This window comes from Hirundo rustica, chromosome 1 (genome assembly GCF_015227805.2).
Source record: "Hirundo rustica isolate bHirRus1 chromosome 1, bHirRus1.pri.v3, whole genome shotgun sequence".
NCBI lineage: Eukaryota > Metazoa > Chordata > Aves > Passeriformes > Hirundinidae > Hirundo > Hirundo rustica.
The window spans coordinates 99,851,325-99,870,344 of NC_053450.1; the positions used below are offsets into that span (position 1 = coordinate 99,851,325).

The following is a 19,020-nucleotide window of genomic DNA, read 5'->3' on the forward strand; positions in this document are numbered from 1 at the left end:
AGCCTGCAATAATTTCCAGAAATTTTAATTAATTCACAACAACTTAACGGAGATTAAGGTTTTGTTTCTAACACTAACTCCAGGACATCTCAAATAGGACAGAATTTTTTCAAATTCGACACAAACAAAGTCTTATCTTAATGAGCTAAACTCTTAAACCATAATTACGAACACAAAAATACCAAGATAAACTACCAAGAAAGTAAAAAAATACTTAATGATTGAAAATTACATCCTCATAGCATTTTCTTATTATTACAAAAGTTCTGTATTAAAAAACAATCTTCCAATTTTAGAGTAAAATTCTCTGAAAATGCAATTCACCCGTAATTCACTGAGCGAGGCATCAGGATCCACCAAACTACTTGCATCTCCACTTCCTCTTCTAGATGAGTTGCCACTCAAAGAAGCTGCACTTACTGAATTGCGAGATGAGGGCTTAAGAAAGGGAAAAATATTGAATCAGGAATCATATGGTTATTTCTGGTATAGTTGATAATACTCTTTATAAATTTCTTCAAAGTCACAGAAGAGTTTTCTCTCTTGTTTTTCTTAATGTTAGCTTACAGACAGTATTTTCCACTGATTATTGCACTGAGCATTTGTGTTTCTTCTTGGTAAAATATTGGTTTCTTGGTGATGACTTAGTGTATCAGAATATTAGAATTTTGAATCACCTGTCCAGAAGGCATCCATAAGATGGCTAATAGCACTGAAATACTGTAGACATTTACAGTATTAGTAAATATTATAATTTCTGCCATCCAGGATCCAGAAGAAAGCCTACAATGAGAATCTACCATATGGATTTTTATAGCCTTAGCCTCCTAAATTTTTTATTTAGCATTTTTTTAACCTTTCCTGGTAAGTATTTCTCACATGAAAAATAAATTGTATAAAAAATTATTACTGGCTAAAAGTAGACTAAAGAATAAACTTTTTTCCTCAAGAAATAGAAGGCACAAACACTAATTTTGGGCAATAAAAAGTATATCTAAAAATATCTTTGCATGCTAACCTTGATGAAAAATACACAGAATTTATACTTTTTGAAATATTCAAACACTTGCAAATTTGTGAACGAACACTGACTTTAAATAATTTTAAAAACTCTTACCCTTGAAAATATTTCCGAATGTGATTTTTCACTCTTTCTTCCAGCTGAAAGAGAATCGGGAATGTGATTACCTTTTGTAATACAGGACTACTGAATCAGCATCTTTTGTTTAAAGAGACTGAGAAGTATTTAAAAATGAAACAATTTTAAAAATTCCATATATTAGCATAGATCAGGACAGGAAAAACAATATTCAGCCTAAAAAAGTAGGTTTTGCCTCAATTGGAAATAAATGACTGCTTGTAAAGAAAAAAGCCAGAAACTTTAGAGAAAAGTTTTTAAAATGTCATTACCAGTACTTAGCAACAAAACATGTATTACTATTTTAAATTTCAACAGCGTAATCACTACTATACACGGGTGGCATAACAGATGCAAAGCTTCATGCAGGTACACTTCAAGCAGTTAGTCACAGCGGTGTGAATGCCCTAGTTAACAGAAAACACATCCATAATTTCAATCTCTTTAAGTGTCACCTGCGATTACATCACAATAAAACCTGTTCAGATAAACCCTCCAACTAAAGTGTACTAAGTAAAAGCAATCTACAAAATAACTTCAATTAATATTTTATGTATTGAAGACTAAGTGAAAGAACTACCACACTCCCTTCTTACTTAGGAAACTGCTATTGCAAAACTGTATTGTAGCTGTCTACATTTTCTATATTTCTATGAACCAAAATAGGTGGGATTAGACAAATATTTAGTATGGTATCTCACATATCTTGCTTCTCAAAGAACACCTGTTTTTCTCTATGCCAGGAAAAAGTTTTGGAAGTCTACTACAATCACAGAAGAAACAAATATTACTTTTTAAGATTTTTCCTTTTCCTCCTATTGTGGTTTCTATAAAAGCAACATTGTTTCTTCATGACAAATTCACCACATCCACTGTGCTACTGAAATGACAGATTGTCATATTTGTCAGCAGTATGATGATAGAATGATGTGAAGAATCCAACTAATCTGAAGGATACATTTAGGCTAACGTAAATAAAAATATAAATTTTTAATCTAATAATAAATAATGATGATAACACAAGCAACTAAGAAGGCAGAATAACCACCAGTCTCAGCCTCCACATTTCTTCTAGCAGAGCATTAATTTCAGAAAGTCACCTTTATTTTAGGAAAAAAAAGTGCTGAAGTTTAAGCTGGAGAAATAATTAGTCTCTCATGATCTGATAATGTACAGATGATAAATAATCTGAGTTATTACAACTTACACAGCATGGTAACAGTATTAAAATATCATCTAAACGTAAAGTCACAGAAAGTGGTTGTGAGAGTATTCTAGCTCTCAGTCTCCCATTCAAAGCACAATCACAGCCAACAGTCCACGACAGCTGTGGCTTAGCAAAATCTCAGCAGCTCCTCAACAGAGAGGCTCTCCAGCCTTGCTGTAACCTAATAGACTGCAACAATAACGTCCTTGTGGAGTGCCTCATCTGAACTCCTAAACTACAGCATGAGGTTGCTGGCCCTTGTTGCCGTGCTTAGCAAGGGTACGAAGACTTTGGCTCTCACCTAAGCAATCACTTACACATTGCTTACCACCACATAGCATTCCTTTTGCTCAACTAAATACAGTGCTTTCAGCCCCTCTGCCTACCCCACTGTATGTGCTAACCCTCAATGTATTTCAAAAGATATACCTAAGAACAGAAATTTGATTTCTCTCCATGCTATTAAACACAAAGTTTTGCCCGCAAGTAACAAGAATTTTTAGAACTTATAGCAGTAAGAAAGAGAAGGTGGCTAAGTTTGGTATAAACAATGTTCATCCTAAAGGGAGCTGCACAGGAAAACCATCACGATAATTTTACTGTAACATGATCTGTTGACTGACATGGGATTCTGTTCAAGTGCATATCCAACCAGGAGTGCTTCAGTAATGGATTCTGACAAAATCTCATATGGGATGGAGGAACACTAAAATGCACTAATGTGGACACAGTTCTAAGTATTTTTGTCACTAAAAGAAGTAACGTTATTCCAAAAGTATACCAACCCCTCAGCATTATTAATTTCCATAAGAGACAAAAAAAAGTAAAGTATTTGGGTCTTTAAGAGATTTTAAAAGCTTATCACACACACACAAAATTGTGAAGCGTTACACTTGTCACACACTTATAGCAACAGGCAATATCTTTAAAATAAAGCAGCGCGCTTCTTAAAAATTTGCTCAGTAACATTTTTAACATGAAAACAAGCCCCTATCCCACAATAAACCTATTTGCAATTAAGTAATTTAGAATGCTGTTACAGTAATTTACTCTTTCAGAGTATGAAAAGAAAATTCATGGTTTTGTTGTATTTACCACAGTGTAAATAAAATCATTACACTCAAGCTATTCAAAACTTGGCAATCATCTGCATTAGAAACAATGCTCCCCCTGCAGTTGGAATGACTAAAATAGTCAGCAGTAGTTTCACTTTGATCAGAAAAATCAGAGGACTTCAAAAGACAAGAAGGTGAAAGAGAACTGAAGATGATACCACTGAATGAACAAAAGTTTATTAAAAACCAAAAAATTCTTACCTTAAATATCTATTATTGCACTAAAAACAATGAACATTTATTATTGATTAACTTTCCTCAATTGGAGTAATATAAAAAAACATACAACCAGATACCAAAGGGTTTAGTACTAATTAGGGTCAAACACAAACTACAAAAATTTTTAAAAGTTTGCAGATCATAAAAGACAGATTATATAAATTGATATATAAAAATTATTATTTATCACTACAAATGTTGTCTTTTTTCAAATCAACACAAACCCATCAGTGCTAGTTATAATCTGGTCGTCTTCTCATTCCTACGTTTAAGATGTCTTACACCTAGAAGGCAAAGTTACTCCCCAAAGATGCATGTCAGACAAGCAACTAAAAAGTTGGGAAAAAATGCTAGTGCTACACATTTCTTCTTACAAAAGGCAAAACATATCTAAGCACATTACAGCAACTACATCTGTCATGGGAATTCAAGTGAAATATTCAACTGAGAAACATTAGGCATGTAAAACACAGTATTTAATGGGAAGAGAGGGTTTATTATAAGCTTATTGATAACATTTTATTCAAAATGCACAAAATTAAAACCAAATACGATATTCACACTGAAAGTGTGATTATAACTGGAAAAAATCCTTATAAGAACAGTTTGAAAATATATTGTTCTTATCCAATTCTCATCATTTAAAAAAAACCCAAAACTTTATACTTGATGTATGTGTAACCTTATTCTGACTACAGGATACTGAGATGTCGAAAAGTTATACATATACATATACACACACACACACACACACACACACACACATATATATATATATATATATGGTATACAAAAACCAGTTTACTGATGAACACCTGGCTGAGATTATGCTATTTTAGGACTACAGAATTTGTATTCGTTGTCACTGATATATTATATTCTACTTCTCTGACAACAAATCTTCCAGCTATTTTCCAGCTACATCTGTATTTAAAATAGTATCTTAATTTTCATTACGCATAGCTAGGTAGGTAAATTTTTATAGTTGGAAATTCAGCTAAACTTTCCTATTGCACTTGCATTTCACAAAGTATAAAGATATTGAAGAGAATTCTTGGTACTTATTATGATTACAGCAAAACAAAAATCAGCTTGGCCTACAGTCTATGACAATACTGGTCTTTCATTCAAAATCCACTTTTCTTTGTTGTTGAGAAATCCACATAACTGACAAACCCTGCGGTCGCTCCTTCTATACTTTTTGTACTCCTAGTATCTTTCCCAATGGGTTCATTAAACCTGATATATTTGAAAGATGGAGAAGCATCATATGGTTTCTCACACGTGTTTTTCTACCTTTTCCATCTCTCCTACTTGCTCCTCTGTTTTCCAGAGAATACTAAACTGATTTCAAATGCATCATCCAAAGTAAAAGCAAAATACAAGCCACAGAAACAAAATGAATGTTAAATTATTCCTAAGACTTTTATCTCATCTGCTTTCAGGATTATTTCATTAAACAAATATTTTGAACTTATTAAGCATTCACTAGTGTGAGTGAAAGTACCCTTGGCATTACTGGTATAACGCATACATAGTGAGATCTGATATATAGAGAGAGAGAGAGAGAGAGAGATTCCGATATATCTAAAAGTATATAATTTTAAGAAATTAATCGCAGTGTTAAGAAAAAACTAAGGAGACAAGTAGTGGTTTTCACAGTGCAAGATATTACATATGTATGTCAATACCTGTTAAATTTTAGAACTTCATAAAGCAACAGCAAAATTACCTTTTCCTACACCTTCAAAAATACACTCATATCTCTTGTAGCTAAAAACATTAGTTTCTGACAAATGTGGTTTTATTTGTTTAGTAACTATAACGCTGTTAATGAGAGAAATTTGAAAAAGGAGTGAACATTTCAATTTAGCCCATATAAAACACTTTTTTGTTTTGTGTAGCGTGACAAATGAGCAGCTGTATCAATGAAAGTTAGACAATTGTTCTGCAGAAGAAGCAAAATAAAACCCTTTAAAAATCACTTTGCAGCACAAAAAGCCAACTTCAGAATGACACTTTTAATACAATACAGTCCCAGAAAAAAAAAATCTCTCATTTTGGATACTGGTTACTGTAGTTTTTCCCCATGAGACTAGATAGCCGCTGATGGCAAAAGTAACAGAGTCTGCTCGCTGGCTTCGGGTGGGACTTTACAAGCTTTTATTCTCAAGGTCCTGCCCTGCTTTGCTGGAGACCTTTCCCGATGACTCGCCAATGCCAGAGAGACCTCGCCTCTCCCCCGTCAGGGCTTTTTACCCCAGGGGGGCAGGGCCCAGAGGCACCACCCATAAGGGAGAAGCAGGAGGGGAACAGAGTTAGGTCACATTTCAGTGTGGGGGATGGGCACTGCTGGGCAAGGACAGATATACAGAAAAAACATTACAAATCCGATGAAATATAAACTCAATTAATGCATTACAACATTTCCCCCTTTTCTTATTAAATTAAGAAGGGGGAAGGCTCGGTTCATGGGAGATGCTCAGAGTTCGGACCTTGAGTACCTTTAAAAGCTGCAGAAGAAAAATGACCTTTACAAGCAAACAAACTGTCTAGAAAAACACTGTTAAGGAATAATGATAATTAGAAGGAGAAGGTTCGGTACTTTCTCCTCCTCCAGGCAGCACTGGCCACTTGTGGGCCCTCTGCAGATGGTTTTTGCAGTTTTAGGGATGAAAGGTTTCACCCAATCAGCTGGCACCCACTTGAGATCTGGGGGAGCGGACACATAGGTGTGCCCACAACCACAGGTGACCTGATCACGAGGACTTTTTGTTTCTCTGTCACTGAATCCTTTACTATCAATATCCGGTGACTTTTGATGAAAGGCAGAACTGGTTAAAGCGGGATTATTTAGTTTAGCATTTACATTTTCTAGGCTTTTTTTTAATTCCCTTTGGACCTTTGAGACCTCCCGCCCCCATTGTCCTGAAAGTCCAGAAATTGCTTCTTTAAAAGGGCATTGAGATATCCAATGTCCAGCCTGATCGCACAGGAGACAACGTTGTTCCTCTCTTGGGCGGTGGCCGTGGCACAGATACAGGAAGCACGGTGTCTGCAGCAGCAGCTTTTTGTGGTGACTTGACTCTGGAACTGTGGTTTTGATGAGCCTTTATGAAGGGAATCTTCCTGGCACACACCTGGAGTGTGTCATATAAGTTGGAGCTGGTTCTATAGACAGGCTGAGGATAGCTGCCTTGCACTGTTCGTCTGCATCGGCCAGAGCCCTCTCCTCCAGGACCTGTTCTGGGCTCCTTCATTCTTAACCTGCAACTCGATAGCTCGGGTCAATCGCTCCACAAATGTTACTAAAGGTTCTGATGGAAGCTGCTTTATTTTACTGCAAGGTTGGAAAGACTTATCGGGCTGGATTGCTAATCGAATTGGCAAATTCTTATTATGAAGAGCCATTTCAGGATTTTTGCCAAAGCTCCAGAAGCAAATCTTTCTGGACGTCAAAGGGAACTGTAGTATTCCTTGCTAAATTTGCTTTGAAACAGTTGCGAAAGTATTCTCTTTCTCATCCAAATTTGGCCTGAGCTCTGCATAAACCCTGAATCGCTTGTTGGGGGAAGGGGTCCCAATTACTGTGGACTGCACTCCCTCTTTTTGATTGTTGATACGTGAAAGGGGTGGCAGAAAAAACTGGGATTGCTTTCTGCTTCCAGCTCCCTCCCCTCCCTCCGGGGCACGGGAACCGGGACTGTGGGCACATAAACCATTGGAACCAGGGGCAGGGAGGGGGCTGGAGGCAAGAGTCACACAGGGGCGGAGTCGGAGGGTGGAGGTTTGAGGGTAGGGGGCAGAGTCAGAGGAGAAGGCAGTGCTGGGGGTGGCACCAAAGAGTAGGAGGGGTCCTGGGGAGAAGAAGGAATTGCGGGAAGGAGGGGACAGACAAAGCCTCATGGCTCGGGAGCACGTGGCTTCGGCCATTTTGGACAAAGGAATCTCCTCCATCTTGTGACCCCCCCACCTGCAGACCACCGAGATGGAAGGTTTGGAGCACTCGGACTGCCTGCAAAGATACAAGCTGGGGGAAATTCACAAAGAACAGGCTTGTTTTCCTTTGTATTTTGCTTTTGCAATGCAAACTTAATTTTTAAGCTATAAAAAGCAAAAAATTGCATCTTCTTTATTATTAGAGGACCCAGATTCAAACTTTTTTTTTGTTGTTATGGCCTCCCAAAATTCCTGGGGAGCTTATTTGCTCTTATGATAAATGTGGAAACTGAGAAAACAACCACAGAGTTAAGTTTTTTCAGCTGTTTCTTTGAATAATGGGTCTCGCCATCATCCAAGGCATATAAAATGTGGGTAATAGGCTCTTTTGTGAGACACAGACAGCCTTGCAACCCATTTTTGGCTCAGATTTTGAGTTTCTGTGTCCTCTTTAACGGTGACTGAGAAACTGAAAGGAAAAAAACTTGGCTAGAGAGAAAAAAAAGCCAAAAGGGGAAACAGTTTCCTTTTCCACCCCCCCCAGGCTGCTGAAAGAAGCATGCTATTAAGCACTTCGGAAGGTTCACTCTGAAAGCAAAAACCTTCCCCAAAAAAAGAAGAAAAACCCTTTTCCCTGAGGAACATTGCGTCTGAAAAAGGCTTTCCCCTTAGAAAACCGAAAGTGGTACTCAACCAAAAATTCCAGCATTCCGTTCCTTTCTTTCCCAATCACTCCTTTTGCCTGAGATTGACACTTTTGGTGCAAAAAGAGCTTCCAGTCCTTGGTCCCCAGGATCAGTTTTTCCACGAACGTGTGGTCACTTTCTCCGGGGTAGCTTGCTGGTCGGGGGCTTCTTCGCAGCACTCCAAATGGGATTTTTGAGTCCAAGGGAGAAAACTGCAGCCCTGGCCTGTAGAGTCCTGTGTTTCGGAGACTCCACAGCGAACACCAAGTGTGACGGGTCTGTATCTGCGTGGGTTTCCTCAGCCATGTGCTCCCCAAGTGATTCTTCCAGCTTTTTGGGAACCTTTTGTGGCTTTGAGCCCCATGTTGGGCACTGGTTACTGTAGTTTTTCCCCACGAGACTAGATGGCCACTGATGGCAAAAGTAACAGAGTCTGCTCGCTGGCTTCGGGTGGGACTTTACAGCTTTTATTCTCAAGTCCTGCCCTGCTTTGCTGGAGACCTTTCCCGATGACTTGCCAGAAATGCCAGAGAGACCTCGCCCCTCCCCCATCGTGGCTTTTTACCCCAGGGGGCAGGGCCCAGAGGCACCACCCAATAAGGGAGAAGTGGGAGGGGAACAGAGTTAGGTTACATTTCAGTGTGGGGGATGGGCACTGCTGGGCAAGGACAGCTATATAGAAAAAACATTACAAATCCAATGAAATATAAATCTAATTAATGCATTACAACAGGTTACAATAAAAATAAGCAAACTTCTTACTGCATGATATAACTGTTTCCATTAATCCTCTTCCCCAAAAGAGAGACTTTTCTACACGTACTGTAGTATGTTTCATGTGCTTGCCCCATCTATGACTTTGTGTGGTAGCCCCAAAAATGTACTTCAGTTACTAGTTGTTTATTACAAACACTAAAAAGAGATACAGAAAAACAAATTCTGTCTACAGTTCCCTGTCTTACTGCTAAAAATGTACACCTTGCAAAAAATCACATAACTGACAAATCAAAACATCTTATGTGGAATAGAAAAATCAAATCTGTGTGTTGGTCAATGAAACGATCCCAAGTGGACATACTCATAAATGCTGATGTGTTAATATCAAAGCATTCAGCAAATAGTGCATAGGAATGCCCACCACGGGACTACTTTGGACTGAGCTTACTCTCGAAAAATAACTGTATTCAGGTGGCTAAAGGAAAGTTATGAAGGACATTTTCACAACTTTCTCAGATTTTTGCAGAAAACAAATACAATGAAAGAAACAACCAAAAGCCTGTTACACTAAGAGTACAAGAACTATTTGAGTTATGTCATCCATTACCACACCACGAGGCCTGAGAAAGGACTGAAGTACCATGCGTACCCAGTCTCAGCCCTTATCATGCCACACTCATACACTGTAATTCCTATGCACAGCCACGTGCTCTCTTATCCTACCTATGTGTTTCCAGACAGTAGAAGACCTTTTATGTAAAAAAAAATTAAACATTCTCAGCAGCAATTACTATTACTACTAGGCATGTCTATTTCCATGTGTCACTAAGAACTCCCTTGAAAAAAAGCCAAATAGTGGGAAAAAAAAAAAAAAAATCTTAATTATTTGCATAATTAAATTAGACATTTAAATTGCAATTTGGTTTTAACTGCTCTGAAGCCTGCAGAAGTTTTAACACACCCTGGGAATGGAAGCTATGCTGTACACTTAGTGGTTTTATTTTACGCTCAACCATGCACATTGTCCTGAAAGAGTTTAAAGCAGCAAGGCTGAAATCTACTTACGTAGTGAATAATATAAGCAACTCTGAGAAATGCATTTTAAAAAGAAAAAAAATTACCATTTCATGCTGCTTTGCCCATCCCTATGAAGAAACCTCTAGTGGGAATTAGAATTATATGTATATCAGAGTTACATGTAATAGCAGTCTTTATGGTCATGTTCTCTCACTGAATCTTCTAACGTTCTCCTGAGAACATACAAAAAGCCAAAAAAGATAAATCATCTGTTTGTAATCCAAGTGCAAAAGAAGATTTCACTAACTAATTAAAAATACCCACATAATATTTGATGATTTTTACATAGGTTTAGCATGTCTTTAATGGCAGTGTAAGGTGGGATTTGAACAACAGCAGCAAAAGGCATAAAGTTTCAGACATTCATGTCAGTTCTAAAAAATACTATTTTGTAGAGTGTTGGGGGTTAGGTTTGTTTTTTTTTTCCTATAGAATTCCACACACACCCCCCCCCCCATAAGTTGCTAAGAGACTAAATACTGATGCTTAGAGGGTGCTTGAACCCACACAAAAGAAGTGGCCGAGGGTGGGGGAAGATCACTTAAGTTTGGGGGAAGGAAAAGCACAGTGCTGTGGGAGCTGAGGGTGCTTTCCTGGCTCTCAGCATTTTTTGGGTGAGGACAGTTGCTTATTGCGGGAGGAGTCCACTGTTGACAGAAAGTCCGATCCTGGGAATTCTACTACCATCCATCATCTGCTTGGGTGCTCAGGAATCTGGAGCCCCCTTTGCCTGCCCTGTTGGAGCTGGGCCAGTCCTGTCCAGCCGTTGCGGCTTCTTCAGCACTGCTCACTTTGCCAGAACATCCCCCTCGCCCCCAGCCTGCTGGGGACAACCCACCGCTCCAGCCATAAGCCCCGGAGTTTCCACCATTCCAGCTTTGTGCTCTTGGGGGGGCCCCAAGAGATCAGACTGTCCCAGGTTTGTGAAACAAAGCCCCTCGAGGTTCTTGGTTCTGTTTATTATTATTGCTGTAGTTGCTGTTGTTTGTTTGTCCTGTTATGTTTACTAGTAAAGAACTGATATTCCTTTCCCCATAACTCTGCCAGAAAAAACTCCTTTAATTTTCTAAATTATAACTTGGAGGGAAGGGATTGGAATTCCCCACTCCTAGAGAGGCCCTGTCCCTCCCTAGCAAATACCTGTCTTTCAAACCAAGACATAGAGCTATCTTAGCAATTCTTACGGCACTACTAGCTATTCTTTATTTTGTAAAGATGCAGATTAGGTTTTCGTGTTATTGCTTTTTTTAATGTTTATTAAATTAAAAGGTTTAAAAGTATTCAAGGTGTATTTACTACAAACTTCAGTAACCTCCTGATTTGCATCCAAATGCTTAACTTTTAAAATACTTCATTTAGTATTACACACACAGTTATTATTTAGTATGCTTGAATTGACTTGTTCTAACCCCAGTGTTCTTCATCATTCTTGCATTCACCAACCCTAATGTTTGTCTGTAAAAAGAGCAGTAAAACAGCAACGACTAAAAGACTTTAGAGGCAATTTAACAATGTAAAGAAAATTAAACTCAATGCCTCCAGAAAGTAATACACTTTCAGTGAGAAAATGCAACTCTAAGCATATTAAAAAAAATGCACTTGTAATACTGTCAAGCCTCATGGTCATACAATATAAATTTAAGGCAACCATACAAATGGTGCTTACAAAACAAACTGATACGTCTTATCAAACCAGTGTTTGAAGGAGACACCAATGAAGAAAAGTGTAATTTTATATTTATATTGGGCCATTCAAACATTTAAAGATAAGTAAGATATTGTTTTACATGGTACTAACCCTGTAACTCCTAGTTGGTGCCACTGGATCACTGTATAGAGAAAATGACTATAATGTGAAGAATAGAACAAGTCAAATACTTTTTCTGTGTACATATCTTTTTTATTTTTATTTATGCTCTATATTCTACAAAAGTCCTAAATATTCAAATGCTAAATTTTAATCTATCTATAGCAGAGAGAAACTTTCAGAAAAGAATGGAAGAGCCTCCAGGAAAACCCATTATCTTTGAAATCAATTTAAACATAAAACCAATCTAGTATTTTTGCAAGTAGATTAGTGAGAGTGAAAAAATTAAGTCATTCTCAAATAAACATGTCAGTTTCCTCTAGCTAGTTATTTCAAACCTGGCCATGACCACAGCTGCAGGTACTGGAAGATATAACTCATCTCATGAACATATCAGTGTTTTATCATTTATATTAAGATGGAAAAAGGCACCACAATGGTGCAAAACATTTAAGACTTTTTTTTTGTGGTATTAAAAGACAGGAATTTGAAACAGCAACTGTCACATGCTGCTGGTTGTTTTCTGTATATCATACAGAATTATGAAACAGAAGTTATTTTGTATTTAAAACCTCACACGCAGAAACAAAGTAATTTACATGTTATACATGAATTTTATAGAAAATAGGACATTACAAGCAAAAAAAAAAAACCCCAACTGTTACCACCTTTTAACTGTAATAATTGCAAGTTTCACAGATAAGTTAGTGTCATATGGCGTAAGTAAGCAAAACCACATATACATATTTTATATAAATAATTAAATTAATATAAAAAGAGAGACAGACCCAAGTATGGTAGAAAGAAACTGGTTTACTATATCCCAGGCTACTAGAATTTCTCTGATCATAGTAAATTCCACTCTGAGGGGTGAGGAAGGAAAGAAGAGAAATCAAAGGTTGCATCTGTAGAATCTTGCAAACAAAAGTTTTATCTGAACATTGCCAAATATTCCCAAGCTAAGAACTTGTGCAGAATGCTGTAAAGTTTTCCCTACTGGTGACCCAAATCCATGTAACTTTCTTAAGGCAAGTAAAGAAAAAAAGCCCCCAATCTACTATGTACTCTGTATATCAGCATTATCCTGTATTTCTAATGTCATGCTCAAACAAAATAATAAACAATTTTGGTTTTTTTTTCCTCCATAATAAATAAGAAACTCCAAAAGCTTGACAAGTGCAGCAAGAAATACACTGAAAACATAACTGAGAGACCTGCTAATAATTAGTACAATTATTTACTTTATCTTTTTTCCATTGATACTATCAGAAATCAAAGCATTTTGGGGAGAGAAAAGGACAGAAATCCCCAATGATTGAATTGGGGCTGGATGTTTATGTGACACCAGCATACCACATGTCACCATGTGACACCTACCACTATTCTTTACACCACGTGTGCACACTGAAAGTCTATGATTATAACTATAAATTTCTGTTGGGTTTTGACACTCTACACAAATTGCATATATATGCATATGTGTGGCAAAAAAAATCATACATAAATACAAAAAAAAAGAAAAACCAGACAGATAAAAACATGCAAGAAGTAGTGCCTGCAGAATACAGCAGGCACTCTTATCTCAATAGGCAACAGAAAGCAGAAATATTCATATTACTCATTTGTTTACGAACTACAGGAACAGGAAAATAGCACTTCAAAAGCATATGGAGAACTGCTGTAATACAATAATAAGTAAATACAAAATTACTTTCAACCTAGTCCCAACACAAACATTCACTATTGTTCTGACCCCCCGCCCCTCCTGCAACCCCTAATGCAATTGCTAATTCATCAGAACCGAAAACTGTCTGAAAAATTTACATCCAAACTATTTCATCTATTGATACTACATTTACATGTTAAACACCAAACTTTCTGGAATAGTTTCTGCACAATCACAATAATCCCCATGCCCTTCTCAATATATCACTGGATTAATATCAAGGTCTATGGCAAATTCCATCTGTTGTACATCTATATTTAAAATGTTTCTAGCTATCTGACAAGGGACAATGTGGGAGTAATAGAACGTGTATCTCCAACTGATTAAACTTCAATCCAGAGAAGTGCTGTCTTAATAGTTCCAAAGACCTTTTCCAGGCCTCCAGCAGAACAAGATTTCTATTCAGCTGATTCCACTGATGGTATCACACAGATATGAACACAGTTTCAAACACAAATTGAGCTAGTGTCCCGCATTTCTTGTCACTCAGTAACAGCACGATTTGTGAAGTTTATACTTCTTTTTTCAACTTAGAAAACTTAAATTTTCACAGCAAGCTTGTTTTTCTCCAGTTCATTTAAAAATTTCACAGATATTTTGACTGTAGGTAATGTGCAATACAAAATATAATTTAACATCAAACTAAGCCTCCTTGTAACACAACAGAATAAAGAAACTGATGGTAGTTTGAAAACTCACATTATATAGTAGTAGCTTGCTGGAGTATTGCCCAGTGTAATTTTCAAAATGAGGAGTAATGAGAGGATTGCAAGAAAAAAATATTTTGTCTATTGTTACAACTGCAAATTTCTTCTAGACATCAAATTAACACCAGAAATTCCCTGGATTTAGATTTTATGTTTGTTTATATACCTTAATATATACCTTATAACTTATCCCTTTTGTAACTATTAACAGTTTAATAGTCTACTAAAAAATGTTTAACTTGCCTAAACTAGGAATACGACAAATATACAGAAATACCCATTACTGCAAAGGCAAAATTTCTGCATTTCAGCCTTATCTGTTGTTTTAAAATCACAACATAGAAGAAAAATGTTTCCGGTGGTAACTTTCAACAACATGTTTGTACCTATCAAGGCTGATGGACAACATTTTTCCACTTTATTTTACTTCTCTACTGGGGACATTGGAAGAGTGGAACTGAAGAGATTAATTCACTTCACACCAGTAAGTGTTCTGTCTTGAAGATAACTTCACTTAACACTTTCTTTCAGCTCTCACATTTGCTATCACAAAGTACTTGATTACATCAGTTATTGCAGCAGTCCCATTAATGCCATTTTCTCTAAGCATGCTTTCATGAAACTACTGCTTTGTTAAGTAGACACAGAAAATGTTAAAATGTGAACATATCACGTTCTAAATAAAAAGCATGCTCACTCACGTTAACACACCACAAGATCTCTCCTTTTGGAGGTACTTGCTCTGCTCTTGTGAGATGCACTGACATCTGGGGAACTCTTGAGAATGAAATTATAAAAATATATCAAGATATGAAATAATTTTTAAATTTAATTCTATTACTTTTCACTGAATGATAGAAAATAAGGCAAAGAAATTCTAAGAGTCCACCCCTCAAAATTAGCTTAGTTATCTGCTCAATTCAAACCCTCTTGTTTAGACAACAGCCAATTACTTAATCTCCCTCTTAGCATATTTGCTATGTTAGTCAAGACAAGAGCAGATCTGAGGAAATCTATACCAGCTCACAAGTTTCTAAGAGCTGCATGCTTATTTTACATGTTTTCTTGATAAAGCATTTACTGTTCAAAATGATTTGGTAAAAATACCTGTGTGGCAAATTTCAGAAACACTTAATACCAGGACTTGCATGACATAACACAAAATTCAGTTAATCAAAAACTACATTTAATTGCAAAGACCTCTTAGCAAGTGATAATCACCTTTTTTTAAAGCCACACAAAGAAACAGCTCATTCCAACTTCCAAAATGCATAAACCCAACCTTTTTATTTTAGTAATTTATCCCTTTCCTGGCCTATATACCCAGATCAATGACCAGCTGATTTCTAGGCAGACCCAAGACCAGGAAAATTTTAACATAACCTCAATAAAACAGTTCTTTAGCAATATATACATATTGCCCAAAGATGATATAAAAGAGCCTGTACAATAAATATTGCTGTTAGCAGTCTTTGGGATACCTTACATCATTCAGCTATATTTTTTGCCATTAATGAATAATATATTCCCACCTTCTCAAAGAAAGGGAATCTTGCATCATACCAAACTCTTCTTCAAATTGTATCTTAAGGTACTGATACCTTTTCTTTCACGAATACTACAGAAACACAGTAATACTCAAAGTGCAAAAAAAGACTGGAAGATTGAAACAGATAAAAATAAACAACCTTTTTAACATCAATGGAAATTAAAAAAAAAAAAAAAAAAAAAAAAAAAAGTGACACAATACCAGGAAGCCAAAGTGAACATCATGCTGTTAGCACTTTCAATGCTATGTGCCATTTTGAATAATCCATGGTGGTGACTAAACTCACACAAGTCAGAAGAGCTGATTTCACCTGATTTGGGTAAGCATGCCAAGATACAGCATTAGTGGATGTAAGTAAGGCATGTTAATATCATAAACTAGCATTCAGTAGTCAGTCTTTCTTATGATTAACATATTCATACAGAAAAAACCCACAAATTGTTTAAATTAAGAAATTAAAAACAGAGTTTTACAAAATTACAAGTACACTAGTAAGAAATGTACCATATAATTGTTACATTCAAATTTTAAGCAATTTACAAAGTTATTTTAGCCCTAATAGAAATTATTATTCTCAGTTGCCTCATACATATTCTGCATTTTCTTCTCTATTAGAGGAACAAAGCTTCTTAGAGCAAATTGATCAGTTTTTAGTTCTACAGCTAGTTTTGCTCTACAGTGACTGTAAAAATAATAAACCCAACTCATAAAATCTGAGTGATGACACCTAGCTACGGCATCTTAATATCTTTTATTCTGTTGAAAGACAAGAAAATGTTCATCTTCCTTCACACAACACAAAATGTGAGAAGAAGCAAGACAAAAACCACAACTAATTTAAATTAAAACATACTTCACATCATAAGCATCTCAAATTGTTACAGTATGAAAACATGTTAAGAATAACCTGAATTTTACAACTATCCATTTGGAGGCTACAACGCAGTTCTAAAAGTAGGAATTCTTCCTTAACTTACTTACTTCCTGCAATTTTCAATATGCTGAACTATTCTAAAGGTTTGTAAGCCAGTTATTTATAGAATTAAAAGCTTTACCTCCAGATCATAGATGGGTATCTAAAGATACCCGTAAAATCAGCTTTTGTATTACTTCTGGTTATCATCTGCATTTTCCCTGGATACATTAATTTGTTTAAAACTATTTTATGACTATTCATTATTCAATAGGCCTAATTAAAACTCTGCCAGAGAATTGCCATGAGGGGAGGGTAGGTTCATTTCATAATGACATTTTAGTCTTTCTCTCTATACTGTTTATTTTGAGGCTCAAAATGAATGTTCATTGCTATTTAACTTTTCAACACACTGTAGTTAAATCATTGCCAATTTAAATACTCTTCTATCTCTGGTCTAAATAGACAAGTACCTCTTTGTAACATCTGCAGTAGGCAAGAAGAGAGTTTGCTACTTATATAAGACTCCTCTTAATCAGTGGGTAACAAGTCTCCTCGTGATATTCCATCAGAAAATAGAAAATCTGTATTAAGTGTTCAGCATATTTGGGTCAAAGGATTATGCACTACAGTACATACTGCAAACAGATAGCTGCTGCTCGTATCTATCAAGCCTGATTTCTAAATGTTCAAGTTTAAATTATGCATGTTATCCAATACAGAGGTTACATCTCCCAGTCCAGGAAAGGAGTGCATATCTGTTCAGAAATCTCCTGCAGCAGATGTACCTCTTAGGACTGCAAAAGGGAAGGGTAGCATTCACCTGAGTGAGATTCCCGCAAATACAATCTATGTCTACATTTTGTAAACCCTTGATCTCAAGCAAAAAAACCTTCAAAGGTACATTCCGCCAAGAAATACAGAAACTATGTTGATTTGAGAACATGAGAACAACAAATATCAGATAGGCAAAGAGACATAAGAGTCAATACAACTTTGCAAATAAAATTCTAATGACAGTCCTTGGATTTTTCAACAGAGATTAACTGTCATTATGGTTTTAACTATTTGAAATGATGGCTAGTCTCAGCATGTATTACTTAAATCTTGGTGATTCAAAACATTCCCACAGTGAACACTTTCCTAAAAGCCAGAAAAACCCCTGACATCTGCCATATACCCTTTTTAAGAGGCACATGAAGTTTGCGAAAGGAACCCTCTAAAGAAACATTGCAATTCAGTCAGTCTCACTCTGGTGCCGGGTACAATGATGGAAAATCATATTCTGGGATGTACTGAAAAATACCTGGGGGACAACTCAGTCATTAGTCACAGCCAGTGACTTCGTGAGGGGAAAATTGCTTGCCAAACCTCATTTTGTTATACAGCAGGGTAATCCATCTAGGTGACCAAGGAAACTCAGTAGATTGTATTCTTTTTGACTTCAGTAAAGCTTTTGATACTGTCCCTCAAAGAATGCTCCTACACAAAGTGGCCTGCACTCAACTGGACTGCACGTTACGCAGTGAATGAGCAACTGGCTCACAGGTCGTGCACAAAGGGCTGTAGTGAATGGGTTGGCATTAAACCGGCATCACATCACTGGTAGGGTTCCATGGGTTCATCTTAGACCCAGGTCACCTCATAAATGACTTGGATGCAGAACTCAAGGAACAGGAAGTTGGCTGATGACACCAAATGGGAGGAGCTTGAGGGCACAGAGGCCCCATAGCAAGACCTCGGCAAATCGGAGAGATGGCCAAGCACCTAACATAGTGTCTTGGTTTGAAAGACAGGGGCCTGCCAAGGAAGGTGGGAGCCTCCCTTGGAATGGAAAATGTGACTTCCTTTCCCTCCAAACTATTATGACTTTGACATTCCAGAGCTGTCAGCCAAAGATATGGGAAAAAGAATAACAGTTCTTTACATGTGTGTATATATATATATATAAAACAAGGCAAACAAACAACAACGGTAGCAACAACAAACAGAACCAGAAACTCAGTGACAGCCTTCTCTTGTCTGCAGGCACTTTCCCCTTTGGTGTAGTTACGATCACAGCTGGCAGGGGCGCTGGTGGCTCCTGGCCAGTCAGGGCAGGTGCAATGATTCCCCTGTGGCTGCACGGGGCATTGTGGTGCAAGTCCAGCTGCCTCTCCCCACATGGGTAATGGCAGCACAGTTGTTGGGAGAGACAGAATGGGACTTCCTTTAAAAACT

General features: G+C 37.0%; 1 protein-coding gene across 1 annotated transcript in view; it reads right to left on the bottom strand.

Annotated features, from left to right (window-relative positions):
- The window catches only part of LOC120749039 (leucine-rich repeat flightless-interacting protein 2-like), a 58,522-nt gene that overhangs the window by 18,471 nt on the left and 21,031 nt on the right, over nt 1–19,020 (bottom strand). The window contains 3 exon segments of the mRNA XM_040056130.1: nt 325–438; nt 1,118–1,154; nt 17,243–17,250. Coding sequence (XP_039912064.1) covers nt 325–438; nt 1,118–1,154; nt 17,243–17,250 — 159 coding nt within the window.